The following is a 14,182-nucleotide window of genomic DNA, read 5'->3' on the forward strand; positions in this document are numbered from 1 at the left end:
TGAATATTTTCATTGCCCACAAGCATGACATCTAACCTATCTAGTTTGCTGTCGTTGATTAGGGTACAAAATTTACATGACCAGCTGCTAAAACTGTGTCCAACTTCCTTGCTTCAAATTTGCAAAATAGTTATTGTTGTTTTATTATAGAAGTTATATTATTTTTTCTAAATTTGTGGTTCATATATCTACTACGTATTATATTATTGAAGATGCCATATGATAATTAATTAATGATATTTTTCTTGTTCCCGTCAAGAAAAAAAAGGCTGTATATAGAACAAAAGTACATGTAACTATGTGAATATGTGAAGGGTATGTCAAATTCTGCCTGATAGATTTCATAGTACAAGCCTATAAGGTCATAACTCGCAGAACGAGGGAGTAACCGTGTAATAGGTTGAAAAGAGGGATACGAGGATCAAACATTCAAACACCTGATCTCGGGTGCAGTAGGTTGAAAAGGTTACCAATCCTCCAACCCCTCATCCTCATTTATGTGTTTACCTTCCCCTACAAATAAACAATTCAAAGTTTCTAGAGTAACATTTCCTATATAATATGTTAGATTTAAAAAGCAGCAAAATCAGTAGAAAAAAGAGCTCCGTTTCCTATTATGGGGCTGCTGATAATGATATTATCCACAATTCCATCAAAATCTTTTACAAGGGTACTGTGTGAAGGTGCATAAGTTAGAAAAGGCCCAGAGAGTTTGAGAAATTCCGCCCCCTAAATAAACATAATTCAGGAGCTGCAATCTAGCTGTTTCTTCGTCAAGACTCTTCTATTCCTCTTTCTTACTAGATGCAGAGTCGCTGTCATCTTTAGATGATGTATCCTCAGCCAACTTTGACTCGTCAAATTCCATCAACTGCACATACGCAAAGCAGAAAAATCAGAGAAAACAGAAAGTGAAGCGGATACAAAATTGAGCACTCAGAATTAAAACATGAGTCTCATAACAGTCATAAATCTTGTTCAGTAATAGAAAAAAAAAAAAGCTCCAAATGCCAAAAACTGAGACATCATCATATGAGCAAGAAAATGATTCCCCCGACTTTCATATTCAAAGAAGCAAAGAGCGATGAAAAGGCCCCCAAGAAGCATTTTTCCAAGGAGAACTTAGTAGCCGCAACTATGAGCAACCTACTTTATTCGGACACTTCATTTCACCAAAGGTACCTAAGTCAGATATTCAAAATCTCGATATGCTGTGGAATGTGGTAGAGCTCCCCCCCCCCCCCCCCCCCCTCTCCTCTTTTTTCCTTAAATTTGGCCAAGTTTGACAGTGTGAAAAGTCCTCTTAAAATTAACAATACACAATGTCAACACGCTTAACAGCATTTTAGCCTGTTTATTTAAAATCATTCTAAAATCTGTAACTAATACTGCTAGGGAAGAAGTCACAAACCGGTTTAATATCACCGTTCCACGTCACGTGTACAGCCAAAAATCCAATGACGGCTGGTACAATGTAAAGAAGTGCAGGCTGTAAGGAAAATTAAGATAATTAGAAAACTTAATATAATGCCTAACCTAGCTAATTCTGCTTTAAATTACACAAGAAAGATAGGGAAAATAAGTCCACAAGGAACCAGTAGGAAGGTAAGTAAACAGTCGCGATGGCAAGGAAGAAGAAAGATGCACCTGTGCAGCTTGAAACCAATTCATCACAACAATTGTAAGGATCATGCCAGCTGCATACCCGACGAAAGCACTCTTGAAGTATTGGCTTTCTTTCCCTCTAGAAACATCAAATCGTAATGCCAGCGCCACAAAGATGCCTAAAGAAGTCACAAAACCAAAATCAAATCATAAATTACAAGGAAATGCCTTTGCTCATATTACACAACAAAATAACATTTTCTAAAAATGTGCAGGAACTCATATGAAACCACGGGAAAGCCCAACCCCCCCCCCCCCCCCCCCACAACCCCCGGACTCCCCCAAAGGAATATGCAATCACAATAAAAAATGCCTTTCCTCATCCAGAATCCAGTAGTAGGAAACTAGGAAAACCATATGGTAAGATAACCCATTTAACATCAAAACACCAACGCGAGGGAGCAATGGAGCATAGAGTGATCAGTCTCCCAGCAACAGCCTCCGTATGAAAGCAGTATTGTCATGCAAACTTCATCACAGCAATGAATAAGAAAGCAAGGTTTACTGGTCAGATTAGGAGAAAGGACAGCTGGGGAAAGGAATGAAGAAAGAAAGTGCAGGCTGTATGGTACTGATAAACTACACCACAGATATACCGACTAGGTGACTACGCAGACCTAAAGTACCCTCTATTAGTGTCTAGCTTTCCTGGGCCAAAGTCAGATCTCAAGCAAACTACAGAAATTAAAAGATGCCAGCCCACAAGTTAATCTTCACAGCTACACAAATTCCACATATATTCCACGATGCCACCTACATTAATTGTAAAATCGAACCCTATGCTTTGCAGACTAAGTCGCTAACACAGACTTCACGTCTCAGGAAGAAACAGGAAACATTAATAATTACAAATCAGTAAAAGAACCAAAACAATAAATTTCCTACTCTCACCAGGGATAACAATATCTCCCAGTCCCAACATGGAATATGGTCTCGCTGCATCTGCTGTGGGAAACAAAAGCTGCAAAGTAAATGAACCATTAACCACGATAGAGCAAGCATACATCATGTGATTCAAAGCAATACACAAATTAAGGCACTGGCTAAGAACTTACCTTGATAGGTGCATCAAAGGACTTGGCTACACTAACCATAACTGGAGTAAAGAACACCCAGAAGATATCATACAGAAAAAGTCCACCCTGTAGTTTACCAATATTATTAAAAAAATAAAAAAAATAAGAAAAATAAGAAAAAAAACAAATGTAAGCTGAAGAAAGAATGAAATTTACAAAAGCTAAAACAGATGCCAATGTTCACAAAACCACATATTAACAAAAACTATCCACTCCTATGAAAGCCATGCACACAAAGACTATTCTTTTAACATTAAAAGTAGAACTTGTTAAAAAGAGTAATTTGAAGGATCTAAAGAGAAGAAGAAACCCTTGAACGAATTCAGGAAGCATTAAGAATATGCAATTTACACAAGCACATACAAAATGAGAAGCACAACAAGGTCATTATCATATTGGTGTACTTACTAATATCATAATCATCTTTGGGAGTTCAGGAAAAAGATGTTTAAAAGAACAAAAGACAAAAGTGCTGCCTCCAATTCTACACTAAGTTATATTTCATCCTGCTGAACTTGTTATTCTCTCATCAATTACTTTCCCTACATTCCTATCCATGACTGAAATCAAATATTCGTAGTATGATCATGATGTTCAGACCTTCTATATGTTACATAAAGAATTTTCAAGTCTCGAGTAAATCATTGAAAAAAAGGCTAAGAGTCCTAATATCTAGTAATCAGCCACATAAATTTATTGACATCAATAAAGAGAAAAAGGCAATAAAATGTTTTATATGCACAGTACTGTGCAAGGCAGGCAAAAATTTGGATAGACTAGTTCAAAAACAAAGAACTAACAAAGTCAGTCAAGGTATAGGATGACTTTAATTACACAAATTCATTGACACCTGCTAAACATATAGAGAAGCTCAGAGAAAATCAAGCAGTACTTAAGCATATACAAACTCAACATATTCTTAGTCGGAAGTAACAAATTAAGTACACAAAGCCACAAATTTAACAGTTACCAAGAGAATGGCACCAGTCTTGAAAGAGCCAAGAGAAAGCATTTCGATTCCCTGAATGTTAAGGGGGGGAAATAGTTAGAATCTACAAAAGGAAAGGGATACCTCATATTAAGGGACTGAGCAGGCAAAATCAATAAAGTTAACACTCTAAAGAGCGCTTAACAGTCAAACCTGAATGCAGAATGCCAGGCCCAAGATATTGTTGGCTAGCCAATGCTTCTTTGCAGCATACCAGACACAAAAGAAGAATCCAGGAATTGCAGCAACCACTTGAGACTTTGTGAACTCAATCTCCAAAGCTGTGGGGCCAAACAAAAAGCATCATTGTAGGTACTACAACCAACCACACATGAAAACCTCATTTTAGGTAAGGTTAACCAATAATCACTTCATCAAGCAACACAGCAGTGTGTGAGGACACAAACACACAGAGGGAGAAAATTTGGCATTTGAAAAAAGAGCACACAAAATGGTTGTGCAGGAACGGGGACCTATTGTTAAAATCCAAGATAGTGGAAACAGAAATCTTACAACATTAATGAACTACGGCGAGAACTTTTCCCATTTCCTTGGAGTAACTCATAACAATTCTTAGCCATTCGACACATTATTAAAGGTCTTCCAAATATAAGATACATATTAGTAGGAAATATAAATAATAAAATAGATTAAATATACTCTTAGCTATATGGAAGCAAGAAAAAAAAAATAAAAAAAAAAACTCAAACCAGCACCCACCAAAAAATGTTCATCATGTTCTTTTTTTCTTCCAAGCAATTCCATAACAAAAATTGAAGCAATACCCAGATACGGAGTAAAAAAATTTCGTATAAATTATTAGCCTCACTCATAATACCACAGTGGCAGATTAAAGATACAATCACAAAACAATAATTAAAAACCAGCAGCAAACCACAGAAATCTTAATGATAATGTCAAAAGCTTCAAAAGGACTAAGGGCAAGTAACATACAGCGGAAGTAAGGAAAGCGCCAGACAATAACATTTTCATTCCAGTGCTTTGGAAGGAAACGCTTTATTGCAGGTAACAATGTTGCACTGTAAAGGACGACAGCACATAACAGAACAAAAATAAGTTTAAACTAAGGGAGAACCATCGACAATACATTCGGATAATATTATAGCTATAGGGTGCATCATATGGTGAATACTTACGAAAACGCTAATATTCCAAGAAGAAAGAAATAGCAAGTTAACACGGCATTGACCAAGTCCTTTGAAAAGAATTTGAAAAGTAAAAACAGAGATAACAGCATGGCACTCCCAACCAATGGAAATCTCATAGCATGTTCATTGGACATAGTCTCCTGCATCAGACAGACAATCATATAAACAAATAAGCAACTTATAAGGTAAGAGCCGCCTCAACCATCCGCATGTAGAAAACATTCATTGTATAGCAGCATTGCATATTCTTCAGTGCTTACAGTTGGTGGTGTGTCCTTGACTGACCGGTAACAGCCAACAAATACAGCAAGACAAGCTGTTAATACCACGTTTACATTTGGATTCACCTTCACAACAAGTGGTGCCAAAGATAAGCCTGAAAGACCAGCAAACCCATTGAATCAAAATACAATTTTCTTTTATCTCTAGTAAAAAAAAAGGGGGTTAAAACACAAATCAGAGCATCAATGAATTGCAAAAGAGTAACTAGATACTAATTACAATATAATATGAAAAACTCAAATCTCAAGAGCATCCCTTTAAATCACATTAACCCCGTCATGCTACCACAATCACATCTAATATCAACACCAACTAAAAACCAACTTGCTCAAGCGTAACCATGACAGCTACAAGAAACTTTGGAAAGCTTAAAAAGTCAGTCATAAGCTCTACACAATTAGCCTTTTAAACAATTCAGCAACCTGGCATAACTATCTGCTACTAATATCATACTATTTCAGCAACAATTTTATGTAGAACCACGGAGTAAGTTTATCCCGCCCCGCCCCGCCCTGCCCTGCCCCGCCCCACCCTAGTCCACGCTCCCGCCCCACGAACCAATATTGTACGCTCAACAACCCCGAGGCCAGTTTCATTTATACTTAACTATCAATTCAGAGTGCTAACTACTGTATACAGCCTTCTTTTATTCTAAACTTGTCATATATCAACATCATATGCATGACATCCAAGATACCAATTTCAATTAAAAACTTATCAAATGTCACTAATCAAGCCATTTCATATTCATGACTAAATTGAATCAAAATAAAAAATAAAAAGATACTAACTTTATTATACATTTAAAAAATAAAGCATGAACAATAACTCAAATTATATCATAACAATCACAGAAACAAAATCACAAACCTGCAAGGGCCAGATTCGCTAAACGTTCAAGGTTCTTCATTACTCCTCCAAATTCTACACTTAATTCAACTTAAATTTCCCAAATTCAACGACCAAAATCCCACAAATTCAAAATTACTTCCTATTCTACAAAATTACACCTGCAAATCAAACAATCGAAACCAATCAACACCAAATTAAATAAAAAAAATTACCCAATTTTTAACCAAAAATCCAGACAAAGAAATACCTTTGGAGAAGAAATTAGATCTGATAATTAATTTTCCCAAACTATCTCTTCCCCAAATCAAATCAAAATCGCGGATCGAAGAACTAGAGAGAGAGAAAAAAAAAAAAGAGGGGGAAGAGGAGAGAGAAAATTAGGAGAATTGAAGAACTAATTAAGATGATGAGTTTTATAATTTTCCAGATTGCTAAATTGAGATCAAATCTTAAAAATAAAGTTTGGAAATTAAATTAGGGTTTTAACTAATTGGGGGAAATTTTTATTTTATGTAATTTAACCGTTAGTTTTGGGGTGATAAATTTGATGAAGACATGTAGTTTCACTTAAATTGGGTGACAGACGAATCAGTGTTGAAGAGGTTATGACGTGGAGAGGTTTTATTGGCTGTGAAATGTTTGGTTTGAGTTTTTGTCTGTGAGGAAGGAAGTTGGATTATTTTGTAGCGGGTAAAATATGTTGGAAAATCTTTATTCCACGTCAGTAATTTACGTGTTGATGAAGTGGCGAGACCAATCAAAGAATGCCATGTCAGATTTTTTTAAATATCTCACTAGTTTTTGGATTTGTTTTTTTAAGAGAGAAAATTAGTGCAAAACGACATTGTGATGTTAGAATTTAGAAGTGTTGAAGGTTGACTTTGTTAATACTAAGCATTACAATTAAGAGAGTATTCCACTTAAAAAGCTTGTTTTTCAAAAAGCTTATTCCACTAAATCTCTTTTCATTAGCTTATTTTTCACTAATAAGCTCTTTTCATTAGCTTATTTAACATTTTAAAGTGGAGTTACACTTATATCCTGATTTAATCAAAATCCCACAATTGATCATTTCGCAAACTCGACAAACTATAAGCAATCAATTGTTTACCAAACCCTTTTATACAATTAGTTAGTTAAATTAGTTAATACAACCATCAAGTCAAAATCAATTGACACCATCATATTCAACTTTTCACCAAACACGACATTAGTCTCACATCTTAATTTCGCTGAATTGAAAATATGTTTATTGAGTAAAACTTATTTTTACTATTTTTTTTTTTTTTTTGAACTTAAATTTGTTTTACTAACCTTAAATTTAATGATTAAAACTTATTCAACGGATTCATTGTTATATTTGTTCATTATAGTTATTTTTTTTTTACTAAACTGAACTTAATTTTACTAATTATTACTCCCTTTGTCCCTATTTTATTTTATTTTTCCTAATTTGACTATTCATGGTCTTCAAGACGCAACATCTCCATTTCCATACGCATAAAAGAAATATAAAACTGATATTAATAAAACATACAATGAGACAAATTCAATAAAATCCCACATGACTACATCATCTATTGTAGATTAATGAGAATTTATAGTCAAAGAATTCAAAATTCGACCCAAAATTTAGTAATTGGGCAAAATTATTGGGATGGATGGAGTATTTGAATATGGTGAAGTGAACTAGGTCGAAGTATTAATTTCCATTTGCCATTTTATTGCATTGAATAAATTCTTCATTTGCTAACATAGGTGAGAACTTTTACTTTGATTTGTTTATCCACATTGATGAAATTTGACCAAAACAGTTGATTTTTTTTCCCCGCTTAAGAATAAATAATGAGATAAATGTTAGGCATTTCAAGGGAACCTACTCATCTCTTAATTATATCGTATGAAAAAAGTATTCAAAATACCAAAAAAAAATTGCGTATGTTGTCTATACAAAATTCGAACATGCAACCTTAAGATTCTACAAGCATTATTTTACTAACATTATGTTTTTTCAGTAGTTTTCATCCACAATCAAAAAAATTAAAGAATATTTCTTCTAGAAACAAAAAAATCTAAAGAATATAGAGTCATGAATTCTATGTGAAATACAAGTACTTCATACTAGCAATCATTTTCATGTAATAATAATCAGAAGTGTCCAAACCCAAGCTGGCTAACTTAACTCAAAAGTGACAACATTCAAATTTCGACTGAACTACACTCGACCCGACTAGATCGAACCGAACCGAACCAAACCAAACTAATAGTTTCAACACGTTTAGATTACTGTTACTGATGTTTTTTGTTTTCTGGGAAATATCATTCACTCTTCCATTAACCTCTCGAATTTCCTTCTATGCCGCGCTTCACAAGCAGCTTGGCGGCTCAACGCCTAATCCTTCACCAAACAACTCTTCGACTTCACAAATCTCTCTCCTCTAATTCATCCCCAATTTCCCAGCAACCCATTTCACCAAATTCAGTACCATCTTCTCTAACGGTCGACAAAATCCTTCTGAATTTGAAGCTTGGTAAGTCCACTTACTTTCATAACTATCGCACATTAACCCCTTTTGATATTGCTCAAATTCTGTATCAATGTCGTGAAAATCTGCATCTGGGTTTAAAGTTTATTGATTCTTTCTTGTTTAATTGCCCTAATTTTCGACATTCCACGCTTTCTTTTTGTGTTATGGTTCATATGTTGGTTAGGGGCAAGAGGGCATCAGATGCTCAAGCTTTGATTCTTAGAATGGTTAGAAAAAGTGGGGTTTCGAGGGTAGAAATTGTTGATTCTTTAATGGGGAGTTATGATCAATGCGGTTCGAGTTCGGGTGTTTTTGATTTGTTGGTTAGGACTTTTGTGCAAGCCAAGAGGTTGAGGGAGGCTGCTGAGGTGTTTAAATTGTTGATTAGTCGAGGGGTTTTCGTGTCGATTAATGCTCGTAATAGTCTTCTTGGTGGGTTAGTGAAGGTTGGGTGGGTTGATTTAGCATGGGAGATATACCGAGAAGTTGTTAAATATGGAGCTCAGTTGAATGTTTATACATTGAATATAATGGTCAATGCTTTGTGTAAGGATGGTAAGATGGGGAATGTGAATTCCTATTTGCTAGAAATGGAGGCCAAGGGGGTGTTTCCTGATAATGTTACTTATAACACTTTGATTAATGCATATTGTAGGGATGGGAATGTCGAAAAGGCTATTGAAATGATGAATTCGATGTCGAGTAAGGGCTTGAGAGCTGGGGTGATTACCTACAATTCAATATTAAAAGGGTTATGTACAATGGGAGGGTATAGTAGGGCTAAGCAGATGTTGAGTGATATGAGGCAAACGGGTTTGTGTCCTGATACTAATAGTTACAATGCGTTGTTGATTGACTGTAGCAAGAATGATAATGTTGTGGATGGGGAACAATTATTTGATGAAATGATACGCCATGGTGTGGTTCCTGATGTAATTAGTTATACATCACTTATTAGTTTGTTTTCGAAAAAAGGGCAACTTGATCAAGCCTTGATCTTTTTTAAAGAGATGAAGGCCAAGGGGCTGGCTCCAGACAGTGTTTTATACACCATTCTTATTGGTGGGTTTTGTAAATCGGGTGTCATGTCCGAGGCGTTAAGGATGCGCAGTGAGATGCTTGAAAGTGGTTGTCTTATGGATGTGGTGACGTACAACACCATTCTGAATGGCTTGTGTAAAGAAGATATGCTAGGCGAGGCTGATCAATTATTTGATGAGATGTTGCAAAGGGGTATATCCCCTGATTTTTACACTTATTCAACACTTATTCATGGTTATTGTAAGGCTAGGGACATGGACAAAGCAGTGGTATTGTTTGAAACTATGATTCAGAGGAACCTTAAACCAGATATTGTAACGTATAACACTTTGATGGATGGTTTTTGTAAGCAGGGTTTCATGGAAAAAGCTAATGAAACATGGGCTGACATGGTTCATCGAGGAATCTACCCTAATCACATTTCCTACAGTATTTTCATTAATGGATTTTGTAGTGTGGGGCATCTTAATATGGCGTTTAAGCTTTGGGATGAGATGGTTAAAAAAGGTATTGAGCCAACTGTTGTGACTTGTAATACCATCATTAAAGGCTATTGCATATCTGGAGATGTAGCTAAGGCAGAGAAGTTCCTGACCAAGATGACAGCAAAGGGCATTCTTCCTGATAGTTTTACTTACAACACTCTTATACAAGGATATATCAAAGAAGAGATGATGGACAGAGCTTTTGTCTTGCTTAATAAAATGGAGGATCAGGGGATATTACCTGATGTCATATCATACAATGTGATATTAGATGGTTTTCGTAGACAATCTAGAATGGAAGAGGCAAACTTGATATACAAAAAGATGATAGAAAGAGATGTAAATCCAGACAGATCTACTTATACAACATTGATTAATGGTTATGTTAGTCAGGATAACCTGAAAGAGGCCTTCAGATTCCATGATGAAATGCTTCGAAGGGGCTTTGTGCCAGATGATAAATTCTGATGCACCTTTCAGGGAGTTGAATAAGTTAAACAATCACCTCTCTGGTTTGGCTGTTTGTAACGCAAATGAAATCTGATAATATTTTTATAAGGTAACTTGATCATATCAATTTTTGGCCTGCAATATTGTTCCTGCTTTGATTGCAAGTTACAACACTCCATTTTTTGGATCAGTTGTCTTCCATCTCTTAACGTTGCTATATTTTTCACTGATGCATTGTGGTGAACTTACAAACCGATTGTGTTTGCTTGTTTCCAGGATCAATTTGTGAAACTGCACTTAGGAATTGCAGGTTTCTAAACTACTAGGAGATTCTTGTTCTGAGTTATGAAGTCTGGAAAAGAGGTATATGGTTTGCTGCTTGTCTTATGCTGCTAATATTTCTGACTTTTTGCATTATACACTTATAACATATGCACTGTTTTTGTGTTGACCTGTTGTTTTTACTGTTTGTACCATCAGTCCATGATATTTTCCTTCACTGTTTCTATAGGTAAGTCACAAGGGCTGATTGCTATGAAGGTGAATCTCAGGTTCATGCCACTTGTGAGCAAGTATGAAGTATTCTGCAGTGTAGAGATATGGTACTTCCTTCTTAAGTCTTAACTAAATCCTATGTAGAGATATGGTATGAGTATTAAGGGGAGGAGAGAGAAAGGAAAAAAAAAAAAAAAACTATGGAGCAATGTAGCTATGTTGCATTTCTTCCTAATTCAACAATGTCCAAAATACGGGAAGCATTCCATTTTTTGAGAACAAAACGGAGTACTTGAACTAGTTGATATTGATTAGTTTTGATTTCACCTCTTTTTCTTCCTCTATTTATTAACTCTTTAAAAAACTATTGTTGACATACAAAGTTTTTTTGTAAGAAGATGAATTTGGTTGAAATTCAATGTGAATGATGACCTTATTTTATACCACTTTTTAAAAATAAAATACAACATTCTTCAAATTGAGTCTGTGCTTTGAAATTCATGTAAAGTTGTTCAAGTTCTCTTACCATGGAAACATTGAAAGTTGATTATATCCATATCATCGTGTCTTTTGAAGCCATTTCATAACAATGAACACCGATTGGGGGTTTGAGCATATAAAAATGTCAATGCTCAATTTTGCACAGTTACTTCAAACATAAACTTAATGACTAAAACTTCCCAAAAATGAGATAAAAACCTTTTGGTGATTAATTGTTGACTTAAATAATCCAAAACAAAAAAAACCAAAATATTAATGGTGTCTATGTGCAAAACAATATACTCTCTCCGTCCCATAATATAGTTGCTGTTTTCCTATTTTTGAGATCCAAAATGTTGTTTCTGTTTCTATTTTTGGGTAGTATGTAGAGACTATTATATCCTCACTTTTTAACTTTATTCATTATACTTCCTAAATTACCCTTGAATATTGTACATATCATGTACTTTTTTCCACTTTCGCTCTATAACTTTTGTTATAATTGTACTTTTCAGTTTTATCAATGTACTTCATCTACTTTCTCTTACTATTTCTTAAATACCGTGACAAAAAAAAAAAAAAAAAAAGAACTATATTATGGGACGGAGGGAGTATTTTTTTTTTTTTCTTCAAAGTTTAGGGTTATTTTATAGAATGTTGTAGAAGTCTAGTATATTTAGGGTTAGCATTGAGAATTTTCCCATTTTGTATTAAGATAAAATGAAATTAGTTGGGGTTTTATTTCTCTAAAATTGCAATTGTGCACAAGAATTCTGTCTTGATCTTTTGAATTATCAACGTGATTCCTTGATATATATGATTAGTTTGCAAACAGACCTTTCTAAAGGGTGTTTACTAGGGTCCTACTTCCTCCAAATTCTTCTTGGAAAAGTAAGAGACACCTATTCTGGACCGACAAACTGGCTTTTCACGATTGTTTAGGCCTTTCTTGTGCTAGAAGTTCTGATCAAAAGTGATCAAAAGTGATTTTGTTGCTGATGAATATCATGCCTTTTAATACTTTGATCAAATTAATTGTCTTAATATTCTATTATACGTTAAATTCCACTGTGGTATTGCTGGCCAGTATAGATAGCAAATACTATCCCGGTATCCCTCAATGCCAGGTATTAACATAATGGGACAACGAGGGTGTGCATGCCTGGTGGCACGTATACCAGCTGATCCATAGCTATTTGGTCTGTTTTTACTGCTAATTGGAAAATCTAGTCTTTTTCGTAGGCTTGGGATCTTATATTGTTATTGACTGTCCATCTATGTTCAAATTTCAGGGGTTAATAATGGAAGTCGTGTGGTTGGTAATTTTTTTGTAAAATTTCTATTTATGACTCAGCCTCCAACCAATTCACAAGCTTCAGCTAACGAATAGCATGTCTAGTCCTTTACGTGCATTGCAAAGCAAGTTGAGAAGTTTACTCCATTATTTCAAATTGGTGAGTACTTTATAAGTATCAAATTATATTTATAGCCAAGTAGGTTGTTTCTTTTGGCCTTGGTCTAAATTTTCAGCATTCCTATTCATTATTTGATTATTCATGTTGATGTAATACAAACTCTAATCTTAGTTACTGACTAATTGTGACTATGATGCTTCATCCTATACATTCTCAACATGCATTTGATTGTCGTTTGCCCGTTCATCTAAACAAAAAGTCTTGTACTTATCCTACTAAACAAATTTTCTGATGTGACTTTGATTAGGTCATGACTCATGAGCTGCTTATAATCTGCTCCCTTTATTTTCCATATCATGTCATCAAACTAATCATAAAGCTGTTTCATTTTTCATAATTTTGACCGCCGATTTTCAATTTATTGTGAAGTTAGTTGGAAATTGGTTAAACAAATTCTGCAGAAACACTGATGCAGTTTGAGAGACTTAAGGCAGAAACACAGACTATATTACTCATTTTGCTCTAGATTTCGATTATAACTTCTTGTGAAATCTGGAATCCTCCTAAGTCTTATGTAATCTTGACCCTTTGCATTGCAACCTGCAGGCGGATGATATTCGAGACCTCGAGTTGGGCTGTGATTTCCCTTAAGGTGACAAACACAATTATGCTATTGCTTTCTTAATATTTGTCCACAAATTTAACATTCATTCTCTTAAGTATGAATGCAATGGAATTGCCCATGAAACAAATTTCAGGGTCTTGTAGCACGCATTGCGCATGTACTAATGTATATAGTTTTGTATTTGTTACTCCTTTCGTCTGAAATTAATTGTCATAATCTCAACCCCTAATAATTACGGAGTTTAGACTGTCACACGATTTTACTTGAAGACTCGACATAATATTGGATTGCTCCTACAGTTTCCTACTCGTACTATATTAGGACATTCGAACATTGTAAAATAGTGCATGTGACTATAAGTATTATTCTATTGTATATTTGTGTATAAACCGAGTGGGATGATGTAAATCTAATACTATCACACATTCATACTAGTTGCCAATGCTATCCGCCAATAAACTTTATAGGAATTTTTCCCTTTTATTTTCTTTATATAAAATTAATATATACCTCATTTTTGGCGTGTCTTAAATCTCTAAATCTTTGTTAAACAACTTTGTTAATAGAACATTTGCGAATAAAATGCCAATTGAGTGTGGGGTTGGGGGTGTTGTTTGATGGATTCTCCTAA

General features: G+C 34.8%; 2 protein-coding genes across 2 annotated transcripts; one reads left to right on the forward strand and one right to left on the reverse strand.

The window, feature by feature from the left end:
- Positions 1-586: 586 nt before the first annotated feature.
- On the reverse strand, positions 587-6,506 carry LOC145574217 (signal peptide peptidase-like). Its single transcript, XM_081631961.1, has 12 exons — positions 6,280-6,506; positions 6,051-6,190; positions 5,159-5,274; positions 4,887-5,038; positions 4,684-4,769; positions 3,883-4,010; positions 3,712-3,762; positions 2,721-2,807; positions 2,557-2,626; positions 1,648-1,784; positions 1,412-1,489; positions 587-871 (listed from the first exon to the last, which is right to left on the reverse strand). Exons 2-12 carry the CDS (start codon positions 6,088-6,090, stop codon positions 785-787), a joined length of 1,032 nt encoding a protein of 343 aa, XP_081488087.1. The 5' UTR covers positions 6,091-6,190; positions 6,280-6,506; the 3' UTR covers positions 587-784.
- Positions 6,507-8,366: 1,860 nt separating this feature from the next.
- On the forward strand, positions 8,367-13,754 carry LOC145574221 (uncharacterized). Its single transcript, XM_081631965.1, has 5 exons — positions 8,367-10,645; positions 10,813-10,899; positions 11,048-11,138; positions 12,804-12,965; positions 13,533-13,754. The coding sequence occupies exon 1, from the start codon at positions 8,389-8,391 to the stop codon at positions 10,552-10,554; it is 2,166 nt and encodes a 721-aa protein (XP_081488091.1). The 5' UTR covers positions 8,367-8,388; the 3' UTR covers positions 10,555-10,645; positions 10,813-10,899; positions 11,048-11,138; positions 12,804-12,965; positions 13,533-13,754.
- Positions 13,755-14,182: the final 428 nt, after the last annotated feature.

This window comes from Chenopodium album, chromosome 13, assembly GCF_948465745.1.
Source record: "Chenopodium album chromosome 13, dcCheAlbu1.1, whole genome shotgun sequence".
Lineage (NCBI taxonomy): Eukaryota > Viridiplantae > Streptophyta > Magnoliopsida > Caryophyllales > Amaranthaceae > Chenopodium > Chenopodium album.

Excerpts from the sequence above, each read along its gene's own strand:
- LOC145574221 (XM_081631965.1), top strand. The coding sequence starts at position 8,389 with ATGCCGCGCTTCACAAGCAGCTTGGCGGCTCAACGCCTAATCCTTCAC.
- LOC145574217 (XM_081631961.1), bottom strand. The coding sequence starts at position 6,090 with ATGAAGAACCTTGAACGTTTAGCGAATCTGGCCCTTGCAG. Across the intron at positions 4,770-4,886 it reads CTTGGAATATTAGCGTTTTC|TGCAACATTGTTACCTGCAA; the intron begins GTAAGTATTCAC and ends CGTCCTTTACAG. Across the intron at positions 2,808-3,711 it reads AGACTGGTGCCATTCTCTTG|GGTGGACTTTTTCTGTATGA; the intron begins GTAACTGTTAAA and ends GGTAAACTACAG.